Source organism: Vespula vulgaris, chromosome 14 (genome assembly GCF_905475345.1).
Source record: "Vespula vulgaris chromosome 14, iyVesVulg1.1, whole genome shotgun sequence".
Lineage (NCBI taxonomy): Eukaryota > Metazoa > Arthropoda > Insecta > Hymenoptera > Vespidae > Vespula > Vespula vulgaris.
In genome coordinates, this window is record NC_066599.1 from 2,835,001 (window position 1) to 2,857,500 (window position 22,500).

At 38.5% G+C, this 22,500-nt stretch overlaps 1 protein-coding gene across 2 annotated transcripts in view; it reads right to left on the reverse strand.

The window, feature by feature from the left end:
- Positions 1-22,500, reverse strand: part of LOC127068934 (uncharacterized) — a 98,098-nt gene that overhangs the window by 46,927 nt on the left and 28,671 nt on the right. For both annotated transcript variants that reach the window (XM_051005377.1, XM_051005378.1), the window contains exon 2: positions 8,343-8,446. In XM_051005377.1, coding sequence (XP_050861334.1) covers positions 8,343-8,446 — 104 coding nt within the window. The remainder of the gene's footprint in view (positions 1-8,342; positions 8,447-22,500) is intronic.

The window sequence follows — 22,500 nt, forward strand, 5'->3', positions numbered from 1 at the left end:
ATGATGATCTATTATTGAGAATTCATTCAAACATATTTCCTATTACTCCTACGTAGAAAATGACACAGTTCTTGTTTGCAAGAGCAGACGTATTGCAGCTGCAGCCGTCGCTTCCGTTCTAGATTCGCGGACAAAAAGAAGAGAGAGAGAAAAAAGAGTGAATAAGAGAGAGAGAGAGAGAGAGAGAAAGAGAGAGAGAGACAAAGAGGGAGAGAAAGAAAGAGATGCAAATTCTTTTCCTTCCTCGACTACCCCAATAATAAGCAGAGACGGTAAAACGTTTCTCTTAACGGTTTTTTTTTCAACTCGAAGAAGGTAGAAAGAGATAGAGATAAAGATAGAGAGAGAGAGAGAGAGAAAGAGAAACTCTGTCAAATAAATTTGAATATCGATGCCCATTGAATCCGATCGAAGGGTTCGTCAGAAGTCTCCTTTCACGAATAGGAAAAGGGTTGCAATTTGAATATTCTCGCCGGGGTAACTAGGAGGTATGTATCTTGGGCCGAAGGGTGAGGTAAGGGAGGATGATGTAACGCTACTAGGCTGGAGAAACGCAACCCTTTGCTTTCTCTCTCTCTTTTCTTTTTTTTTTCTTTTTTCCTTCTCTCCTTTTCTTTTCCTTTTCTGTCTATTTGTATACTTCACGAAACGTATTGTATCCGGGTGAAAAAAAATAACACCCAATACCCGAGCCACCGAGCCCCGGGGCCATTCTGTTCCATTATTAAAGTAATCAGCGTCATTGTAAAGGGCGTTCGGTTTTGACTAATACCTTTATGGGAATAAGGGGAGTTCGATCGAAGTTCGATTGGCAGGTAACTAGGTAAAATTTAGTTTTCTTTTTTCTCTCTTTCTCTCTCTCTCTGGCTCTCTCTTTCTCTTTCTTTCTCTTTTTTTTTCAATTAAAAATATTTCTTTGTTTATTCTCTTCCGTTCGAAAAGAATGAAGAAATATATAAAGGAGATAACAAAAAAATAGAAATAATAAATCGCTGAAAATTTCTACGATTCAATTTATATGTTTAATATGATTAACTTGTTAAAGAAATTTCTGTGATCAATTTTTAACATAGAATAAAGTTATCGGCGTATAAAGTTAAGGGGAAGAATTTTCTAAAAAAGAAAAAGAAAAAAAGAAAGAAATTTTTATAAACGATGTTTAACAAGAACAAAGAATTAAGTTTTCATCGTACGACGACGAAAGGGGAAAAGAACGAGCGTTCGTTTTTCGAATGAGAAAATTCCCTTAACCCGAGTCCGTCGGACGGCCGTGTTAAAAAGAGCGACCGTTCTACCGAGAAGAGCCCTCGAGAGTTACGCAGGCTATCTCCAAATCGCGGGACCCATCGAGTGCCCTCCAAGATAAAAATCAAATTTCTATACAAGCGAAAGGTGCGAAGCCCGTGCATGCATGGCTGACCTTATTGTTCGCTCCGATGACGTCTTAACTAAGTCCTAGATATACGTATGTATATACGTACGTACGTAGATACGTATGTACATGATGGCGGGAGGAGAGAGAGAGAGAGGGACAAAAAAAAATAGAAAAAAAGGTCGAGAAACTCGTTACGATCGGTTATATCTCTTTCTCTCTTCATTCTCTCAACCCACATTGGTCAAACCTATCGAGATCTTTCACATCTGTCCGCTTTGTGGACAATAACACTTCACAGGATGAGCTTATATAAATGTATCAATCGTACGCGCACGTTGGATAATCAATTTTTTAAACGGAGAAAGAAAAAAAAACGGGATGAAGAAAAAATATATAGGTATGCTGTAAAATCCAAAAAGAGAGAGAGAGAGAGAGAAGGGAAAAGAAAAATATTGTTACAAGGAGATTTAAATTAATGTCTGACCAAACACGAATTTTTCTTTTACTACGAACAACGGTGATCAAGGGTGATCTATCATCGATAATCATTCATAAGTCATGAACTGAATAGTCAGTCATGCTATCCAGAATTCACAATCGAAAATCCATTATTGTCGAAAGTCGAATATGATAAAAAGAGAGAGAGAGAGAGAGAGAGAGAGTCGAATCGAATTTTTTACGGGATGGATAACGAGCTTTCTCATCTCTGAGATCATTAATTATAGTTGTAGGAAGGGATCGTAGAGATCTCTCTCCGTATGAAAGTCACATTACGATAAGCAATAGTTGTCAACTCAGAGTGAACGACTACCAACCAGGTTTGAGATCGTTTCACCCTACTCTTTTTCTCTCTCTCTCTCTCTCTCTCTCTCTCTCCCTCCCTCTGTTTTTCTCTCTCGCACTACGAAAAAAAATTCAGGTAGCGACTAGAACGGCATTCGTTTTCCATACGACGATACGGGGGGCCCCATCTGGGACCCACGTATGTGTGTACGTACGTATGGTAGGTATATCTATTCGTATAGAAAACAGTAGGTACCTTGAGATTGTATGCGTGATCGTGTTCTCCTATCATGGTAGGAGAAACGCACATGGGACCCCATAGAATATGCATGTGTTTTGTATTCAGGAATATGTTAACCCTTTGGCTTAGTCTTTCGATTGGCACCGTAGAAGCAACACCTCGGACGAGAATCATGGTGAAATTTGGATCCGTCGGATCGACGATATTTTACTGATCAGGTGAGATCTATGTTCCATTTTTATCTCTATGTTTTCTCTTTTTCCCTTCAAATTCTAATTGCTTCGTTATACTTCGAATGAAAAATCGAATTAGATGGAATAAAGTTTTGTAATATTTCAATTCATTAGAAGTGATTCCATAATAGAAATTTCAAAAAAAATCGGGTAACTATTACGAGCGAGGAAATATTTGATTCTAACAAAGGGTTTATTGTATTAATCGACGTGATAGAAATAATTAGGAGAAACGGACGGTTTAGATCGGATTTAATAAAAATTTGAGTAGTATTTGAGAAGTATTTGGTAAATATTTGAGAGTTTGATAAAACGTCAGAACGACGACGTCGATTCTCGAATATCAATTTCGTCGATGAGTGCGTGGGTTCGACGTTACTTCGATAGGAAAATGGCGTGACGCCATTTTGTAAAGGTCACCCTCTTCTAAATTGCCCCAACCAGACGAAGGCTAGTCTCGACCACCGACTCTCGATTCGGTCGAATTAGTTCGAAATGGCGCGGTCTTTCGATTACAAGACCGCCTGCTGAGAAACGCTTGACCGCTGGTCAATCCTTGCTTGACCGTAAATAATTCGATTACCAACTTGGAAAGAAATCGAGCGAGCAAAAGATTCGATTGGACGTACTAAACAAATCCCTAGATTTAACCTGTCGTTCGTTCGATTATTAGAAAAGAAAAGAGAAAAAAATTCTAAACAATGTCAATCATGAAAAACACGAATGTTTCGAAGCCCTTGAAAAGGATTTAAAGAAATGTAGAAAAATAAACGCGAGTGTTGTTAAAATTCCACGAGTAATTCGCAAATTTTTAATTCTAATTCTAACTCAAAAAATGAGAAAAGAGCGTCGAAAAATAAAAATATGCGAAGTTCCTTAAAAACGATTTAACGAAAGGTAAAGAACAAACGCGAGTGTCGTTAGAATTCTAAGAATAGAAAAATGTATACCGGTTCCAAAAATCTAAATTCTGATTCTAATTGAATGAATAATTAGTTCCTTGTAAAAAAAAAAAAAAAAAAGGAAAAAGGAAAAGATGACGAAAAATAAGAACAATCGAAAAGTTGCATAATATAAAAAATAAAAATACTCGAGGTCCCTAAAGACGATTTAACAGAAGGTAAACAATAACCGTGAGTGTCGTTAGAGATTAGGAAGGGTAGGAAGGTGCAAATGGGCGATTAATAATTTGACGATACGTGGAGGTTTAGAGCCATCGATAAATCATTGGAGGAGGATGTTCCTCGAGGCGCGTGCCATAAAAAAAGGAGTGACCGGCATTATCGTTGGCCTGAGTCCAGGTCAATCGTGACGAGAACAAGCGAGAAAGAGATAGACAGATATACAGAGAGAGAGAGAGAGAGAGAGAGTAGAAGAGTGGAAAATCCGGTTCCAGGTGGAGAGATTTCCGGTATTACGTCTCGTGGCCACTCTGATGAAGGTCAGCAAGGCCCCTGACCCTAAGGCCTAAGGGTCAGCCCAAACAAGCTCTCTTCGGGGTCAGCCCACTGCTTTAGCGTTTCTGATTTATGGCTGGCACTTATAAGAGAGGAATACAGTCGATGATCATTTTCTTACCGGAAACTAACCGACTCGTGATAGCTCGAGAATGAGGAGTGGATGACTGATCGATTCGAGAAGACTTTGGAATGTCAAGGGGGATCGTTAAATAACGAGGTAATTATTTACATTGAAATGAAAATAAAAAGGAAAAAGAAAAAAAAAAGAAAAGAAAAGAGAAACAAGAAAAACAAGAAGAAGAAAAAGAAGAAGAAGAAGAAGGTAAAGGACGAGCTTGAGAAAGGATATTCAGATAATTCGAATCAAACGAACCGAAGATACTTCTTGTGCATTTCATTTCGATGATGAAATTTCATCTCGTAGTACGAAAATATCTTTACGCTTAGAACGATAGACGAGGATTGGTAGAGAGTCTGGAAAAGGGTGGTGGCGTGGATGTAGGAGAGAGGGAGGAGTGAGGAGGAGAAGTAAGGAGGGTTTTAGAACGATGGCAAAGCGTTCTAAAGAGCAATGCCAAACGCAAATTGGCGCAAATTGGCGTTGGCTTCCGCGCAGGACGCGCGACGCAAACCTGCATAAGATGCTGAGCCACTGGCAAGCAATTCGAAGTCTTCGCTACGTCGAGCCAACGAGAAAGAGAGACAGAGAGAGAAGGAGAGAAGAGAAAGGAGAGAGATAGAGAGATAGAATAAGAGACTTAGAGAGAGAGAGAGAGAGAGAGAGAGAAGGAGGTTCCTTAGACATCTTACGTCTTACATTCTGCCAAGACGAAGGAGCAGCAGACTCTAACATGTACTATTGCACGTACAGCATGCCCCTTCTGTTCGTTGGCTGTATGTACGCGTAAGGAGGTAGGTACGTTAGGGTGGTTTTGGCAAGCCCATCCTCCAACGTCTCTCCAAAACCAAGCCCTCCCAAGCAAGAGAGAGTTGCGAACCGTTCTCGTGTTCCTTCAATCCTCCCAGTAGGAATGATTTTCTACCTCTCTCTCTATCTATCTATCTACCTCTCTATCTCTCTATCTCTCTTTTATATTCTTACTAAATAATTTCTGTCTTAATTGCGTACTTCAAATGAATATTCTCCTACTTTCATACTCGTTTTATTTGTTGTTTATTCTTTCATACGTTCCATCTGATCGCACAGCTCATACTTCCATGAACTCCATGTGTTCCATAACTCATGGATCATGTAACTGAAATAGAAATTCGAGCAAGAACGTGAACGCAAGAAAGGGTAGATGGATTTTAATAGATTTTCTACTGATTAACGTTAGTAAATGATAACTAACTGCTCTGTTATTTAACATCCTGCTTTTCGTTCTTGATGATCCATCAGATTTGTTTTCACGCGGTCTTCGCACGTTCCCACGTTTTATATACATACTCATTTTTTCATGCGGCGTTCGTTCATACGTTCACACGTTTCTTATACTTATTTTTTCATACGACGTTCATACGTTCACACGTTTCATACATATATAATATTTTTTCATAGGATCTTCTTACGTTCACACTTTATACGTTCGTTTTCACGTATTTTTTTTCTTTTTTTCTTTTTTTTTACGCGTTAGCACGTTTCCTGTTTATTTTGTTCGTTTTACACGATTGACCTATTTTCTTTTTTTTTTTCTTTTTTATGAAAACGTAAAAGATAATTTCTTATAAATCAGTTGTTTCAAAACCATTTCTAGATGTTCTTTCAACCGAAAATTGCTTCGTTAGCAAGTGTTCCTTACTGACTGGCATAAAGTGTGTTCAGGGCATTTTGGAGTAGGCGAAGGGTTCCTTTACGTAACTTTGAATTAATTTCAAACATAGGGAGAAACAATACCCTATGGCGAGACAGTGCTACCACAGGGATCTTTCTCTCTCTCTCTCTCTCTCTCTCTCTCTCTATCTTTCTCTCTCTATCTCTCTCTCTGTCTATCTCTCCGAAGCTTCCCATAATAATTATTTTCAGATAGAAACTCAAAGTGCTCTTTGGATGATATTCAAACATCACAACAAAGAAAATGTCTGAATAGGAGGGAGGATTAAGGCTTCCTTATCGTCAAATTCAATACAAAACGAACTAAACGAACAATTTATTTATATTTTCCAAAACGAAATAAACGAAATATAATATATATATATACATGTAAAAGAAAACGAAACTTTTGCTATCTCTGCACGAGTGGAAAAAAGAAAGAAAAAAGGATAAAATTCGTGTAATTTCAAGGTAGAAGGATCGAGAGTTGAAATCGATTATACGAAACGGGAGTTTCGTATGGAATTCGATTCGAATAGAAAAAGATAGGTATACAAAGAGAAATTGAGAATGAATGAGAGAGAGAGAGAGAGAGAGAGAAACGAGAGGCGAGTCAAGACCTCGTGTAATTACGACGTGAGGATTCAGAAATGCCACTGCTCCTTCTCCATGTTCCTCCTTCTCCTCCTCCTCCTCCTCCTCCTCCTCCTCCTCCTCCTCCCCTTTCTCCTCCTTCTTCTTCTTCCTTCTTGGAAGTTGCGGTGAAGACGCATTTGGCTAAGGATAGAGGATGCCTTGCCTAAGGTAGAGAACGGTGGCATTGCAGACATTCGTGCGACGACCCCGAGGACACGAAATATTCCAACCGACTACGCGTTTCGGGGGCTTCTTCGTCTTGGATACCAAGCTCACAATTTCACAGTGCAAGGACACACACGTACTAACTAACGTGTACACTTAATCGTCGGATCCTCGTCTTAGTACTCTCTCGAAAATGCTCTTGTAAACTGGAATGTTTTAACCGAAATGATATTCCGAGAGTGGAACCGAATATCAGCAACGATCTACTCTAAAGAAGGTTGAATTTATTTCTGAATGTTCAACGATTCAAATACTTCCTTCCTTCCTTCCTTCCTTCCTTCCTTCATTCGTTCATTCGTTCGTTCCTTACTTACTTACTTACTTACTTACTTTCTTCCTTCCTTCCTTCCTTCCTTCCTTCCTTCCTTCCTTATATCCTTACACATCCTTCCTTCGTTTCTTCCTTCGCTCATCCGTAAATTAGAAATGGAAAAGGAAGCTTTAGCGAATATACGAACTTCAAATTCTAAGACACGCTTGCTTTTAGGATTCGATCGAATCTGCAAAGCTTTCAAACTGCACCGAACGGGGATATCGTTTCGAATAAGATATTTACGAGAGTTACGAAAGGGAACGTTAAAATATTCGAAAAATATCTATAGAAATGATTCTTCGAACGTAGTCGCATACATATCTAACAAATGTGGCAATAAGAATAACGCGTAATATATAACAGGACAACGAAAGAAAAAAAAAAAGAAAGAAAAAAACAAGATTAAACGTAAACAATAATTTCTTACGCCCTTTTCTTTTCATTTCTTTTTTTTCAACGAATCTAAAAAAAAAAGAAAAGAAAGAAAAAGCGAGAGAAAGAAAAAAGATAAGAGAAGAAACGAACGAACCACTGAAAATACATCCTAACGTTTATAAACATATCGTTGTAACTGTGAGATATATCTAAGATAATATCTAATTTCTAAGATATAATATCTGATTGTTCCAATCAAGATCGAATTGGAAAGATATCGGTAAAATATAATATAGGAAGAGGGATATATATATATACATACATATATACACATATATATAGACACACATAGAGAAAGAGAAAGAGAGAGAAAGAGAGAAAAAGAGAGAGAAAGAATAAGGGATGAAGATGAGGGGTAAGGGGTAAGGGGTAAGAGGAACAGGGGTTCGTCGATCGAAAGACTTTGCCAGGGTATTCTCGAGTGTCCTACGATTTCGAATCCATGTGCGGCAGGCAGATCCTGTAGGATCAGAGTTCCTGGCCGCGTCTTAGCCGGCAATACGGTGCACCCCCTCTAGCTGGGAACCCAGAGAGTTACCATGACGACCAACACGTGACGTAACCACCCACCGCCGTGCCCACTGAAACAAATGAAGGCACGTCCTCCACCTATACCACCCGCTCGCCATCTCCTCTCGTCCATCCTCTCTCTCTCCACCCTCTAACTCTATACCTCTATCCTTCTCTCTCTCCCTCTCTTTCTCCTTCTCTCTCCCCTCTAACTCTGTATCTATCTCTCTCTCTCTCTCTCTCTTTCTGTTTCTCTTTCTCTCTCTTACACCTACACGTACATATATACATACACGTATACTATCGTGTTGGTCCACCTACCTCTTCGCTTTCCCCGTTCTCTCCTCTCTTCTTCTCTTCTTCTCTTCTTCTCTTCTTCTCCGTAGCTAACGCTCGAGGAAACGCTTCGAAACGTGCTTTCGATCCTGCGGGAATAGAAATAGAACGTGGCTGAAGTTAGAACTTGTACAGAGTGAAAAACGAAGAGCGATCCATTTGCGAAATTATAATGGCTGCTCCAGAGAGACGTTAAGGAAAAGGAGGAGGGAGAGCAGGAGAAGCAGGAGGTAAAGGAGGAAGAGGAGGAGGAGAAACACGAGACAGTCTCTTTAATTTCTCATCAATGTTTCTGTCGGTCTAATTAAGATTTTACATGATCGTTTTATTTGTCGATTACTATTATTATACGTATCGATATATGAACTTCAGTTTCCCTATTTTTCTCTTTCTTTCTTTCTCTCTATCTATCTATCTATCTATCTAGCTTTTCGTTTTTTTATGTTTATAAGATTGGCAAGATTATTAAAAAATCTAGTCGAATTCTTCTTTGATCATCGATTTTTCGTTTCTTTGTGTAGTTCAGTCGACGTCATCTTTCGTTTATAGGAATATATAACGAAGAGATACATGTGGACGATTTAGTATGAAAAAAGGGTGCCCGAAGGGACGGAAATCATTTTCTCTCTCTTTCTCTCTCTCTCGTTCTTTCTCTTTCTTACTTTCTATTTTTCTTTTCTTTCTTTCACTATCGACAAGTGGGTGGAAATCGACAGATTTTTCTACTTTTCTCTTTCCCTTTCTTTCTACTCGTACGTACCTTCTTCGTACCCTTCGTACCTTCTACTATTTCGACGTCATTCGTTCGTTCGTTCGTTCGTTCGTTCGTTTCTTCGTTCGTTCTCTTCTCCTCTCCTCTCCTCTCCTCTCCTTTCCTCTCGTCTCGTCTCGTCTCGTCTCGGCGATAGGAAAATTCCAATAGCTTTTTCAATAAAATCAACACGGCGTAAGGGGTAGAGAAAATTTACGTAGCAAAAGTCGTTGCTGATGAAACGCGCACTCGAACCCAAAGAATATTCCTCCCTCCATTCTTTTCCGCAACGATACGCCTATTTCTTATATTTCCCTTTCTACTCGAATAAACCGCCGAGGCAAATTTTCGATAACGTTGGAATATCTCCGAACGTTCTTGTTATTTCGCCTTTTCACTTACATACATATGTATAATGCATACATAGATACGTTTATATATATATATAATCTAAGACATTTTAATGTTTTTTACTTTGATTGTTTATTATATAAATAGATTATATAAATAGATAAATAGTTTATATACATATATATGTATGTATGCATGACCAAAAAAATATAATAAGTTTTAAGATAAATTCTATAATTCGTCTTATACGTATACGTTTATCAAAAAAAAGGGGGGGGGGAAATGTTCAATGTTATTAACCCTTTTTCAAACTAAAGAAAAAGGATCTGATTTCCTGTCTTGTTTTTTTTTCTTTTTTAATTTAATTAGAAATCTTTGATATTCAATGAATATCGATGATCGATCAAAAGAGAGAGAGAGAGAGAGAGAGAGAAAGACAGAAAGAAAAAGAAAGAGAAAGTAATTAATTGGAGGTGCATAAACGTTTCACACCACTGGATCCTTCGGCGACAAATCGATAACACTCTTCCGATTTCAATTAATCGAGAAATAATTAGCGGGAACCGAGGTAAATGAGAAATGAAGTAAAAGAGAAAGAGAAAGAGAAAAAGAGGAAAAGGGAAATAAAAATTAGCGGGGTGTCGCCGATCGAAACGAAAACTCCTGTTCGGGGTGTCACGAGTCGTGCCATTATCCTTTTAAATTGCTTATTTTCGGTAAATACCATTTTGAAAAGCCAATAATGTTGTTTCCCTATTGTATCGGCTTACCCTGTGCTTTCTCCCTCTTTCAAACACACACTTTCTATCTTTATCTCTCTCTCTCTTTTTTTGAGCCGATTTTTCAGAACAAACTCTTTTCCTTTTTTCTCATTCTCTCTCTCTCTCTCTTTCTATCTGTTTGTCTCTCTGTCTATCTATCTCTTTTCCTCTCCCTTTCGCACGTCAGGGTGTCCCAATAGTAGAACCGACAAACGTAATCCTAAAAACGGTACAGGTGATGCTGCTTTCACAGTGGGGAGACAAAAAAATAGAAAGAGAAAAAAAATCAGTTCGAAAGAGTACGCAGAAAGATGAGAAAGGAGGTGAAGGGGTATCGCCAGGTATAATAAACCAACCAACGAACCAACCAACCAACCAACCAACCAACCCCTCGTAAATTTTTCAAAGAGAGAAGAAGACTACTGGATAGAAAAAGAGAGAATGTCGATATTCGATGGATACCTGTGATAGTTTATCGTTACATACTGTGTGAAAAGAAAAAGAAAGAGAGAGAGAGAGAGAGGGAGGGAAAGGGTGAGAAACAGGTCGAAAGTACGAAAGGCAATTTTCGAGTGGCGTCAGGGGTTACATCGGGGTTCGTTCGTCGTAGGAAAAATGAAAAAGGAATTTTCTTTCTCTGTTCCCCTCTCTTTTCCTTTTTCTTTCTCTTTCTCTTTCTCTCTAATGTCGAAACGAATCAAAAAGTCACGATCCGTCACCGTCTCTCGGAAACACTTCTGAAATAGACAGACAGGTAGACGAGAAGAGGTCATTAGACTTTGATAATGCTGAGAATACGATAGATGTAGCGATAGAAAAGAAAAAAGGAAAAAAGAAGAAGAAAAGAGAAAATAAAATCAGAAAACGACGAAATCTTTATTTCTACAATATACTTATGAAATGAAAAAGAAATAAAGAGATTATTCGTGTGTAACCATAAAAACATAATTATATAGTTAAATACATACATACATACGTATCTACTTACGTACATAGATTACGTACATTCGTCCGTAAAAAAAGGAATAATTCGTTTGATCTCTGTCCCGTTGCAAAATGAAATCAAATTTCCTTTCAAATTACAACCTCACCCATCCCCTTCTTTGTTTCTTCTTCTTTTTCTTGTTTTTCTGTTTTTTCTTTTTTTTTTTTTTTTACTTTTTTACAACGTCACATACGAACGCGTGTCGAACATGACGGCTATGAACAAGAAACTTTATAAACGATCTGACGATCTAAGCGAATAGGACGAAAACTTTCTTTCGATCGATTAGCAATGAGTAAACGATAGAGTAGGCCAAAGTCTTTCGCGTTCAACGATGAAAGAGTCGGGTGGGCTGCTCGGAGAAAGTGAGAAGAACGCGGAAGAAGAGCGAAGAAGAGCGGCGTAAAACCCAGGCCGATGAGAAGGAGGAGGAGGAGGAGGAGGAGGAGGGAGAGAAGGTGGGAAGGAAGGAAGGAAGGAAAGAAAGAGAGAGAGAGGGAGAGAAAAAGAGAGAGAAAGAATGATAGAGAGAGATAGATAGATATATATATAAAGAGAGAGAGAGAGAGAGAGGAGTCAAGGTAAACTTCCCCCGAGGCGTCGACCTTGAACTACATTTTTAATTGCAACTTCCTCGCGCGCGCCTTCGCCTCGTATCTCCCTCTCTCTCCCCTTGGCACTCCTACGTAGCAGTCGATAGAAAGAGAGAGAAAAAGAGAGAGAGAGAGAAAGAGAAAGTATGGCGACGGCGCGGAACTTTTCCAGGCGATAAAAACAAAAGAGAAACAGTTTTCTGGCGGCGGGCGCCGACGTCGCGAGTTTCTCTATCTTTCTCTCTCACTCTCTACCTCCCCTCCCACCCTTCCCACCCGCAGATTTCTTTCACCCCTTCGATTCACCCCGGCACTCTTATTCGCGCTACCGTCGTCGACGGGGGCCAACCAACTTTTACCCTCTCCTCCTCCTCCTCTCCTCCTCCTCCTCCTCCTCCTCCTCTTCCTCGTCATCCTCCTCCTCCTCCTCATCCAGCAACAGCAGCAGCAGCACCACCACCACCACCACCACCACCACCACCTTCGTCTCTACTCTCTTCCACCTCCATCTCCGAACACCTCCGCCACCAGCACCTTCTCCCCCTTTTTTCTCCGGTGCAACAAGTAGCGCGTTCATTTAAGACGCGTCGGCGTTCTTTTGTTCGTTTTTAAAAGGCAAAGTTCCGCTTTAAGAGGGAGAAGCCGTTATACTTTACGAAGGAAGGAGGTTTGCCTAACTTTGTAATACCGGATATGTCTTACGATCTTATCTTTTATATATATATATATATATACATATGTGCGCGTGTGTGTGTGTGTATGTACATGTATATATATAAAATATACTTATATCTATCTGTTTTTCTCTCTTACTTTTATTTCTCTCTTCCTCTCTTTCTATTTCTTTCTTCCTTACGATCGGAAAGTAATTCGATGCTAGATAGGAACAAACACCATAACGTTCCCGCGTCATTTTGATCGACACGAAAGAGAGAAGGGTAGGTAGTCTTCTAAGTTAAGGGGTGAAAAAAAGATAGGGCAGGTTCACGGCATATGGCTGCCGGTAGAACGGTATCCGCCTAGTTAGCGAAACCTTCACGATACACCTATGTAATATGCATGTATCTACATATCCGAGAAATAGAGAGAGAGAGAGAGAGAGAGAGAGAGAGAGAAAGGGAAAGAGAAAGAGAAACAGAAAGAGAGGATCGAGAAGGTCCCAGCATCCCATTCAAACCCATTCAATGGACCATCTCGCTTCGTTAACCAGTCTGTCGCATTTTTTACCCATCACATATATATATATATATATATATATATATATATATATATATATATATATATATATATATATATAGATATACATATATCTATACATATAACTAAATGTGCTCGCGCGCACACTAACCAACCCTTTTTCTCGCAATCTGAATACATTGTACCCTCTCCTAGGTCGGCATACATATGTATATCCAACCGATAGTTTCGTCTCTTTTTCTTCCTCCTCTTTTTTTTCTCGATTTTTCCTATACTCTTTCTCTCTCTCTCTCTCTCTCTCTCTCTCTCTCTTTCTCTCTTTCATACACTCTCTTTCACTATTTCCATCTCTTTTGCGAGTATCGCAGTTTCTACCTGGGTAAACCTACTGCTGAAGGGGGGAGGGAGGGAGGAAGGGGAGGGTTTTGTTGTAGCTTGACCGAGTTTTTCTTCCTTTCTTTTTTATTTATCTCTCTCTCTCTCTCTCTCTCTCTCTCTCTCTCTCTCCCCACCCTTAGACCAAAACTAAGCTATACAATGCATCTGATTTTGATTTATATGACGCGACCGACAGCTCGAATCACCGAATCGTATGGAAAATGGAGGAGAGAGAAAAAAAGGGTAGTTGTCAGAAGTTGGATGCGTGGAAATTATAAATTCATGTCCCTCCCCTCTCTCTTTCTCTCTCTCTCTCTCTCTATCCTAACTCACCCCCCTCCCCCACGGAACAGGAGAAAGAACCGCGAGAAAGAACGTTTCGCTTCGGGGAATCCATGTTATCGAGGTCCCTCCCCTCCTCTCTCTCTCTCTCTTGAATTTCTTCTCTCTCTTTTTTATTCTCTTTCTCTTTTTCTCTCTCTCTCTTTTTTTTCTTCCTTTCATATATCGTATTATATGTATCCGCCGTTCTGTTCTATTTTCGAGAACTAGTAGTATAACGAATACGCGAAAGATTGGGTGCGTCGATCAAATCTCATGATGACTGATTCCTACGTGCATGAATCATTTATGCATGTGCGTATCCATGCGTATGTGTCCGTGTACGTATGTATGTGTTTATATATATGTTTTGAAAAATAAAATACATCCGATGTTCGAAAGAAAAAAAGAAAAGGAATAAAAAGAAAAGCAATCGACAAATAGACTTTAGTTTTCTATTTGAAAATAATATAAATATGTTCTATTATGTAAAGAGAAAACAACATTGAGGATCTTTTTCCTTTGTTATCCCATAGAATTACGTACGTAGACGTCAATGTTGTCTTTGTCGTTGACAACAACGTTCTGTCGAGAACGTATAACGATCGAGTTATCAGTCGTTGATAACGAGCAAGAAATAGCGCGGTAGAAAGGAAAGAGTAGGTCGTTAGAAGAGAAATCTCGAAGTATATAGGGACGATATTTCTCTTGTTGTAACGTTCTTTCTATCGGTAGGTACTCTTACTCGTTAGAAGGGATCACGTTTAATGCATTTTTCATCTCATCGATAGAGTTTTATCATTAGAATGGCTAATATTGTTTGTTTCTAATTTCATATAATCAATTTAATTTTTTTTTAATTGGTAATATATGTGCACATACGTACGTATGTATGTATTTAATTAATTGTTGATCAATTTGTTTGTTTTTTTTTTTTATATTCATGATTACTTAAATCTGTCATTTTTTCTCGCTTCAATTAAAAAAGATAAAAAAAAAGAAAGAAAACATTACGTGTCTTCGATTCTTCGCATTATTCATTTATTCATTAATTCATTGTCAATTTTTTTTTTCTAATCATGATCCTAATAATAATTTTATTTCGAATCGATAATAAATTTCATATATAAGTATAAACTTTAACTTTCACGATTACCGATAGAAAATTTTTTCTTGGTTAATAGATTAAAATGGAAAGAAAATTTATACAAAATTTTTTAAATATTAATAAAAGAATAACATCTATATATATAGAGAGAGAGAGAAGTTTGAAGGAAAAGATTTGCACGATCGAGTATTAATCTATATTTTAACTTGCTTCCTACAAAACAATTAATTTTCACTTGAGTCTACTTATAAACAATCGATCGAGACAATCCGAAACAATTAAAATCTATTAATGAATCAATAATTCGTCGTCGTAGTTTCCATCGTTGTAGTTTACGCAGGACTAATATAGAATTCACCCTTAAACAGGAATAATTTCGTAATTCGATTGGTTTAGAGGGAAATCGAATTCTCACGAAGGCCTTATAGCAAATACATTTCCCTCTTTCTCTTTCTCTCTTTCTCTCTCTTTCTAGGTTCTTCTTGGTATTATATAACTCATCCGTAGATCGTTTGTTGAAGGGTAGTTCGGAAAAGGAGTACGTTAGAAAAGCACGACGAAGAGGGAAGAAGCTGAGAAGAGCTCGAGGCGCGAAATATCGTGGCACAGTGTGTATATATATATGTATGTATGTACGTACGTATGTATGTAAAAGAAAGAGAGAGAGAGAGAGAGAGAGAGAGAGAGAAAGAGAGTAGAGAAATTCGAGATAAGGTCCCTTTTGTAGTCGAAAGACGAACGACTTTTCATACCCTTAACCCTTTCGCCTGATCTCTCACGAATCGTATGTGCAGGAAAAGCGTGCGACCTTCGACAACCCTTTTCTTCACGCACACACACACACACACATACACAAGAGCGCGTTTCTTTAATATCAAAATCGAAAAAAAATTACAAACAGAAAAAAAACATGATCGATAAAAAACGCTTGAAATCTTAAAGAAAAAAAAAAAAACGAAGAGAAGATAAAAAAAAAGAGAAAAAATATTCCATCCGATTTCTTTCATAAGAAATCTTCTTTTCTCTCTCTCTCTCTCTCTTTCTCTCTCTCGCTCACATTCGACATCTCTTTTCCTTCCTTCTTTTTTTCTTTGAGAGAGAAAAGAAATAAAAACGTGATCATTATTTTTACGGTAAGGAAAACGTTTGTCGTTGTATTGTTTTGAAGGGGAAGAATTCGTCATTTAAAATCCAAAGTGTTAAAGTAACAGTCGTTTTAACCTATGAATGTGGTTATGGCAAAACAACTCTCTTTCTCTCTTTCTCTCTCTTTCTCTTAAACAACCGTCTTCCGTGTGTAAGGAAACCCCTCTCAGAATCGTGGCAAAGTAGTTAGGAAAATGTCTTACTTAAGAGAAAGTTCGCCGACCGGCAGGAGAAGAAATGAAGGAGGAGAGAGGTAGGTGGTTGGTTGGTTGGTTGGTTCGTTGGTTCGTTGGTTAGAAGAAGAAGAAGAAAAAGAAGAAGAAGAAGAAGAAGAAGAAGAAGAAGAAGAAGTAGAAGTAGAAGAAGTAGGAATAGTAGAGGACGAAGAAAGAGGGTTGGTTAAAAGGTAGAAAGAGAGAAAGAACGTTAGTTCAAGGAAGATCGTTCAGAGGCGACCCTGGCCCAGAAACAAAAGCGAGAAGAAGCTTGTGAATAATTCAACTACGCGAGAAATGAGGAAAGAGTACGCTAAAAAGTTTTCACGAAGAATTTTATGCCGCTTTTACTTCGACCTTACCTCTAACTCTCTTTCTCCCATTCCTCTGTTCAACCTTACCCCCTCATCCCCTTCCCCTTCACTTCTTCTTCACCCCTCGCCTATCCCTACCTTTAACCTATCCCCATTCTACGTATAATCGTCTTTTCGTCGTATTTCCTTTCCTTCGTCTGGTCGACCATCGACCGGAGACTATCTTGGATTTAAATACGATTTGATTATTCGTCACTTTCGTTCATTCTTTTTTTTCGCTTTTTTCTTGTTCCTTTTTCGTTGTTATTTTCATTGTTTTTTCGTTCTCCATCCTATCATGATGGTAATACTTAAGTACTTAACGATCTTTGTACACATTCAATATAATTTGATGTTTGTTTTATAAACGCATAGATACGTACACTCATGAATGATCTTTGTTTTATATGGTATTATTATCATACAATATCGCATTGTATTCTATTTATTTAAATATTTAATGCACTCTCTTACTCGATGAATTTATTTTATATAAATGCAAACAGATAAATTTGTTACGGAACAAATGGATGAACATGTAAAAGAACGTGATAACGAATATAAAGAAATTTTCTCCGAATGACCTGATCGATCGTAGACAAGTTTATCTTCGTTCTTTTCTTTTCGAAATCGTTGAAAAAGTAAGAAAAAGGAATAAAAAAGAGAAAAAAAAACAAGATAAAATGAAGAAAATGAAGAAGAAGAAGAAGAAAGAAAGAAGAACAACAAACCGTTCTTCGGTTATTTTCTAAAAAGAACTTTTTAAAAGAAAAAAAGCAAAGCAAAAAGGAAGAGTCATATCGAGCCGAAAGATTCGAGTCGACGAAGTGAATTCGATCGCGCGCGCACTCGCTCGTTCACGGGTTCAGATTTGGGCACGAGGTTTGAGGTTTGGGGGCTCGAGTTTGCTCGCTCGTTCGCGTGATATCCCGTGTTCCTTGTCCTCTTTCTGTTGACATTTCAAACAGGAAACGCTTGCCGAGACCTACCGCAAAGTCGAGAGAAACGACTACGAGAAGGACTGACGAGCGAGAAAGAAAGAAAAAAATAAAGAAAAAAAAAGAAAAGAGAGAAAGAAAAAGAAAAAAAAACGAAAGAAAGAAAGAAAGAAAGAAAGAAAGAAAGAAAGGGTTTCGCTTCACGGCTGCCGCGGCGACAGGGCCATAAAATTCATGTTGATGGCGGAGGGGTAAGAGAGAGAGAGAGAGAGAAAAAAGAGAAAAAAAAGAGAGAGAAAGAGAGAGTACTAGAAGAAAGGTACACGATGCAATGAAAGAGAGAGAGAGAGGAGAGGGCACCGCACGGTACCATAAAACAAAAGAGCGTGGGGGCAAATTATGGATTCAAACGGCTGCCTTTTGTCTTTTCATGTTTATTTCTTTGTTTTTGCGCCGCCTGCATTGTTTCAGGGGGAAACAAGAGAGAGAGAGAGAGAGAGAGAGAGAGAGAAGGGCCAAGAGGAAAAGTGGAAGGCCAGGCTTTTGCTTTGTATGTATTGTAGGTGTATGTAAGAGAAAGAGAGAGAGAGAGAGAAATTCCGGTAGCTTTGTTATTCCTTGAACTTTTCCTTCTTTCTGTCCTTTACCACTGACCCGTGCTCGCTTGTTTTTTTTTTCCACCCTCTTCCTTCACCTTCTTTTCTTTCTTCTTTTTTTCTCTTTTTTTTGTTACCCCTTTTGTTCCAACATACAATACATACGTACGTACGCACGTACGTATCAGGTATATATATAGATACGTGTCGCACAGCTGACAGCATGAACTATAAGAGATCCGTGGCAAAAGTCGATCGGTCCTTGTCCTTCTCGTCACTTGGTCGGACTTTCTATCTCTCTCTATCACTCTCCATCTCTCTATCCCTCTGTATGTTTGTCTGTCTATCTGTCTGTCTATCTCTTTCTATTCCTCTCATCGTCGGACTCTCGTCGTCGTCGTCGTCGTCGTCGTCGTCGTCGTTGACAACTATCTCTCAACCGTTAGACCCAGTGAATTCTAGAAAAGAAAAGAAAAGAAAGGGAAAGAAAGAAAGAGAAAAAGAAAGAAAGGAAAAAGAAACTACGATTTGAGATAGGTCTTCCGAAAGGAGGTCGGTGATATACATACATAAATACTTAGATATCTTTCTTCTTCCTTCGTTAACTCTTTTTCCTCTTTCTTATACACGTCCGCAATACTGAAGAAAAAAAAAGAATATGTCCTGTTGGTGCGGAATAAAAAAGAAAAAAAGAAAAGAAAGAACAACAAATAATTCAATACGATTCAACAATATCGTCATAAAATATGCGAGATGCGCAGTTCTCTTTTTTTTTTCTTGTAATAAAATCAAGAAGAAGAAGAAGAAGAGTAAACGTGGAACGATTTTAATATAAGATCATATTGTGAAGATACGTTTATTTCGAGTCGATTAATTAACACGATTATTTGACGGGGCAACCTTTAAGAGGATAAATCTTTCAGTCGGGAACCCGATAAAATCGGGTTGGATGCTTGTCGGTCATGCTTTTGACGGGGGTAAGGAAGAAAGGATGAAACGAGGTTGCAATTTAAACGTGCAAACGCGTGGCTTTGCGGTAAACTGACAACGAACGTGACGTTCTTGAAAAATTCAGAAGAATCTCTTTCTCTCTCTCGCTCTCTCTCTTTTTCTTTCTTCTTCTAACATACGTACGTACACATACGAAGATACATGCGCATATACAAACGATAACATTAAATTCTAGACGTTTTCCAACAAACCGTCCGCGCCGAAAAGATATTTTTATGTGTGTCGTAATTCACAGAGAATAGAGCCTTTCGTCCAAGTTTACATCGGTTCCTTTCGAGAACGATTTCGTTAAAATCGTCAAAGAACGAACGATTATTTAAGATCAAACATTATTTCCATATTACCTGTTGAAAATGCGATCGCCATCCACTTGATACGTTTTTATTCATCGAACACATTATTTTCCTACGTCGAGCTAACAAATATCTCCTGATACCAGCGCAATCGAATCAAAGGGACAAAAATAAAATTCAAACTTCTCTTTCGTGATAAGTCCCGAGCGATTGGATAAAACGTCAAATAAATAGCGATCGTTTAATCCGACGTAAGAAGTATCACTTCAGTTTCGTCGTTAACATAATTGCAAATATCCAACCGAGTTTTATCGCTTTTGGGAATCAGTTTGGCAATAGAACGAGAAATGTGGTTTAAGCGACATTTAAAACGTTTCAAGTAGGATTAAACGGAGTTCTATCTTTAATCGGGAAACTCGAGATAAACGAGTTGAGACGTTGGAAAGAAAATAATTTAAGTGGAAGAAGAAGAAGAAGACGAAGAAGAAGAAAAAAAAAGAGAAGAAGGAAAAAGAAAAACAGCAAAGAAAGTTTTCATTATTATTGTTTATCTTTCGTTATGCGAATAATAAGAGTGGCGAGAGAAAAAGAAAAAGAAAAAAAAGAAAAGGAAAGAAAAAGAAAATAAATAAACAAAAAAAAAAGAAGAAGAGAAAAAGAGCCCAAGACGATCCGTTCAGACAGGGAAAAAATTACGTTGCTCGTTGGTCAGACTCGACCTTCGACCCTTCGAGTTCGTTCGAATAGGGGAAAACTCTGGCGGTGGTTGCGCTAGTTGGGAGTGTAAAAGGGGTGCTTCGAAGAGAGTACGGGGGGTAGGGTGGTTGGAGAAAGGGGAAGGGGGTTGGATGAGGTGCGGCGGTCGGCAAGGACCACGAGATCAATATGTATGTTGGGGGATGTGGACCACGTGGGACGGGGGTGGCCAGCGAGTCTCGGCTGCTGATTGGCCAACGGCCACCCTAACGCCACGCCCACTCCCACACACGCTGTCTTTACACACACACCCCACCAACTCACCCCCGTGAGCTTCCATCAATCCTCCATCCTCTATCCTCCTCTTCCTCCTCCTCCTCCTCCTCCTCCTCCTCCTCCTCTTCATCCTATTCCACCTGCCGGCCTCCCACCAACTTCGAAAGCGTCGGAGAAGAGCCACCGCAAAAGGGGGTAGCAGGGGTGGAGTGTACGATGCCAAGAGACTACCCCCCTAACACTGTTACCGAATTCGCCGGAATCATCGAAAATTGAAAACCGACTTAACTCCGTACACGAATACATACCATCGATCTATGGAATGGACCTAAGTGTTATACCGCCAACATATTGAATTTTAAAATATAAAGACAAACGAGAATTACTAATTAACATATAGACTTTACGTATCTTTGTTCTTACTCCTGCTAATATTAACATACTTGCTCACACATATCATGCGAACGATGTTCTTGTTAATTATCCTTTTTGTTTTCTTCCTCTTCTTCTTCTTCTTTTTTTTTATACCCTTGAATGCAACACATTCATTCGACATTTTTCACATCTTTTATTCTAGATTCGATTTATAGATTAATCTCGATAATAACTTTTATCATCGACAAACTCAAGTTCCATTTCCGTGGAACTTCCCTTTTATACACAAACACACACACACACACGGATAGACAGATAGATAGACATAGACACAGACACGAACACAGGCACACATGACTGACGCAATTTCCAATAAGTTCGAAAAAGTTTATGACGTTAGAAAAAAATCATCGTATCCACTTGTTATATCACTGTGTAAATAAATAAAATTCTATTCGAAAGACAAGCGATTTAATTAAGCGTTCTATAACAGATCTCGATACGGAAGTGGAACGTCGACGACTACTAACGACGTTAGCCAACCCTTCGTTATGATCGTCGATAAACGGGAATCACCCCGGAGACTAATCCGTCCCCTTCTCTTCGTGTCCCGGATATTACTGTTCGCTCAATAAGAAAAAGAAAAAAAAAAACAAAAAAAAGAAAAGGAAAAAAATTCCTATATCGATTTCGATAACGCGAGAATATCTTTTAAGAATCGTATGTCGTCGGAAAAAATTCGAACGAGAAAGAGAGAGAGAGAGAGAAAAGGCCCGACTAATTAATTTTAATTTAACGATCTCTCTCTCTCTCTTTCTTTCCCTCTTTCTTTTCTCCCTTTAAATTCACTACGTTGGTGTAAAAGTTCGACGATAATTTCGAGTTGAGTAATCCGGTCGCGTTCTATCGGCTCGTTATATCGTCAAACGTATTAATAAAATATTTATCTAAACGTAGTGTATAGAGGCTTAAATTCTAAGTAACAACCAGAGTAGTAGAGTTTTGATAGAGTTTAACGTAACCGTATAAACGTAATAGTGTTGGGTGATATTACACGACACAGTTTTCATTTGACAGTCATCGACGTCAAGAGTTCGATGTTTAATCGTGATATCGAGACGAAATCCATTCGTCCTCGATAATCCTTCGACGTTCACCTTCGTCGTTCTCTAGAATCCGATAAGTTCGCTAATTAGTCGCCGTGGCGGCGCTTAAACGCGAGGAAATTAATTATGCTACCGCATGCATCGGCATAGAGTAAACCGTTCGTTAGTCGACGACGAGCGGACGTCTTTACGTTGAATCTTCCTCTGTGCCTGTCCTTCGGTAAACGCTTATGATGATACGTCAACGTGATTAATTTCCTTTCGTAACTATCGCGTAATTTTCGATCTATACCGTGAATACTTATATCAATTATTATTCTTCATCAAAATCTATTAACGTAAAATAAAACGTAACTATTTATGTATTGAACGACGTTGTTAAATCGATACAATCGATTCGATTTCAATATTACGAATCGTTAAAAGAAAAAAAAAAAAAGAATAAGAACGGAAAAACATTTTTAATCGAATCGAAATTCGATCGAAATATATCTCGTTAATAATTTCATCAACTCGATCCCGTGAATTCTAATTCTATTATCGTAGAGAACGCTCATTCTGAAATTTTCATCAGATATATCGCTCGTAAGGAACCGAAGAAGCGAGATTTCCATTCTTAAATTTTTTAAAAGATCGAAAATATTATTTCGAGAATGTTCGAACAAACAATCGAAACATGAACAAACAAACAAA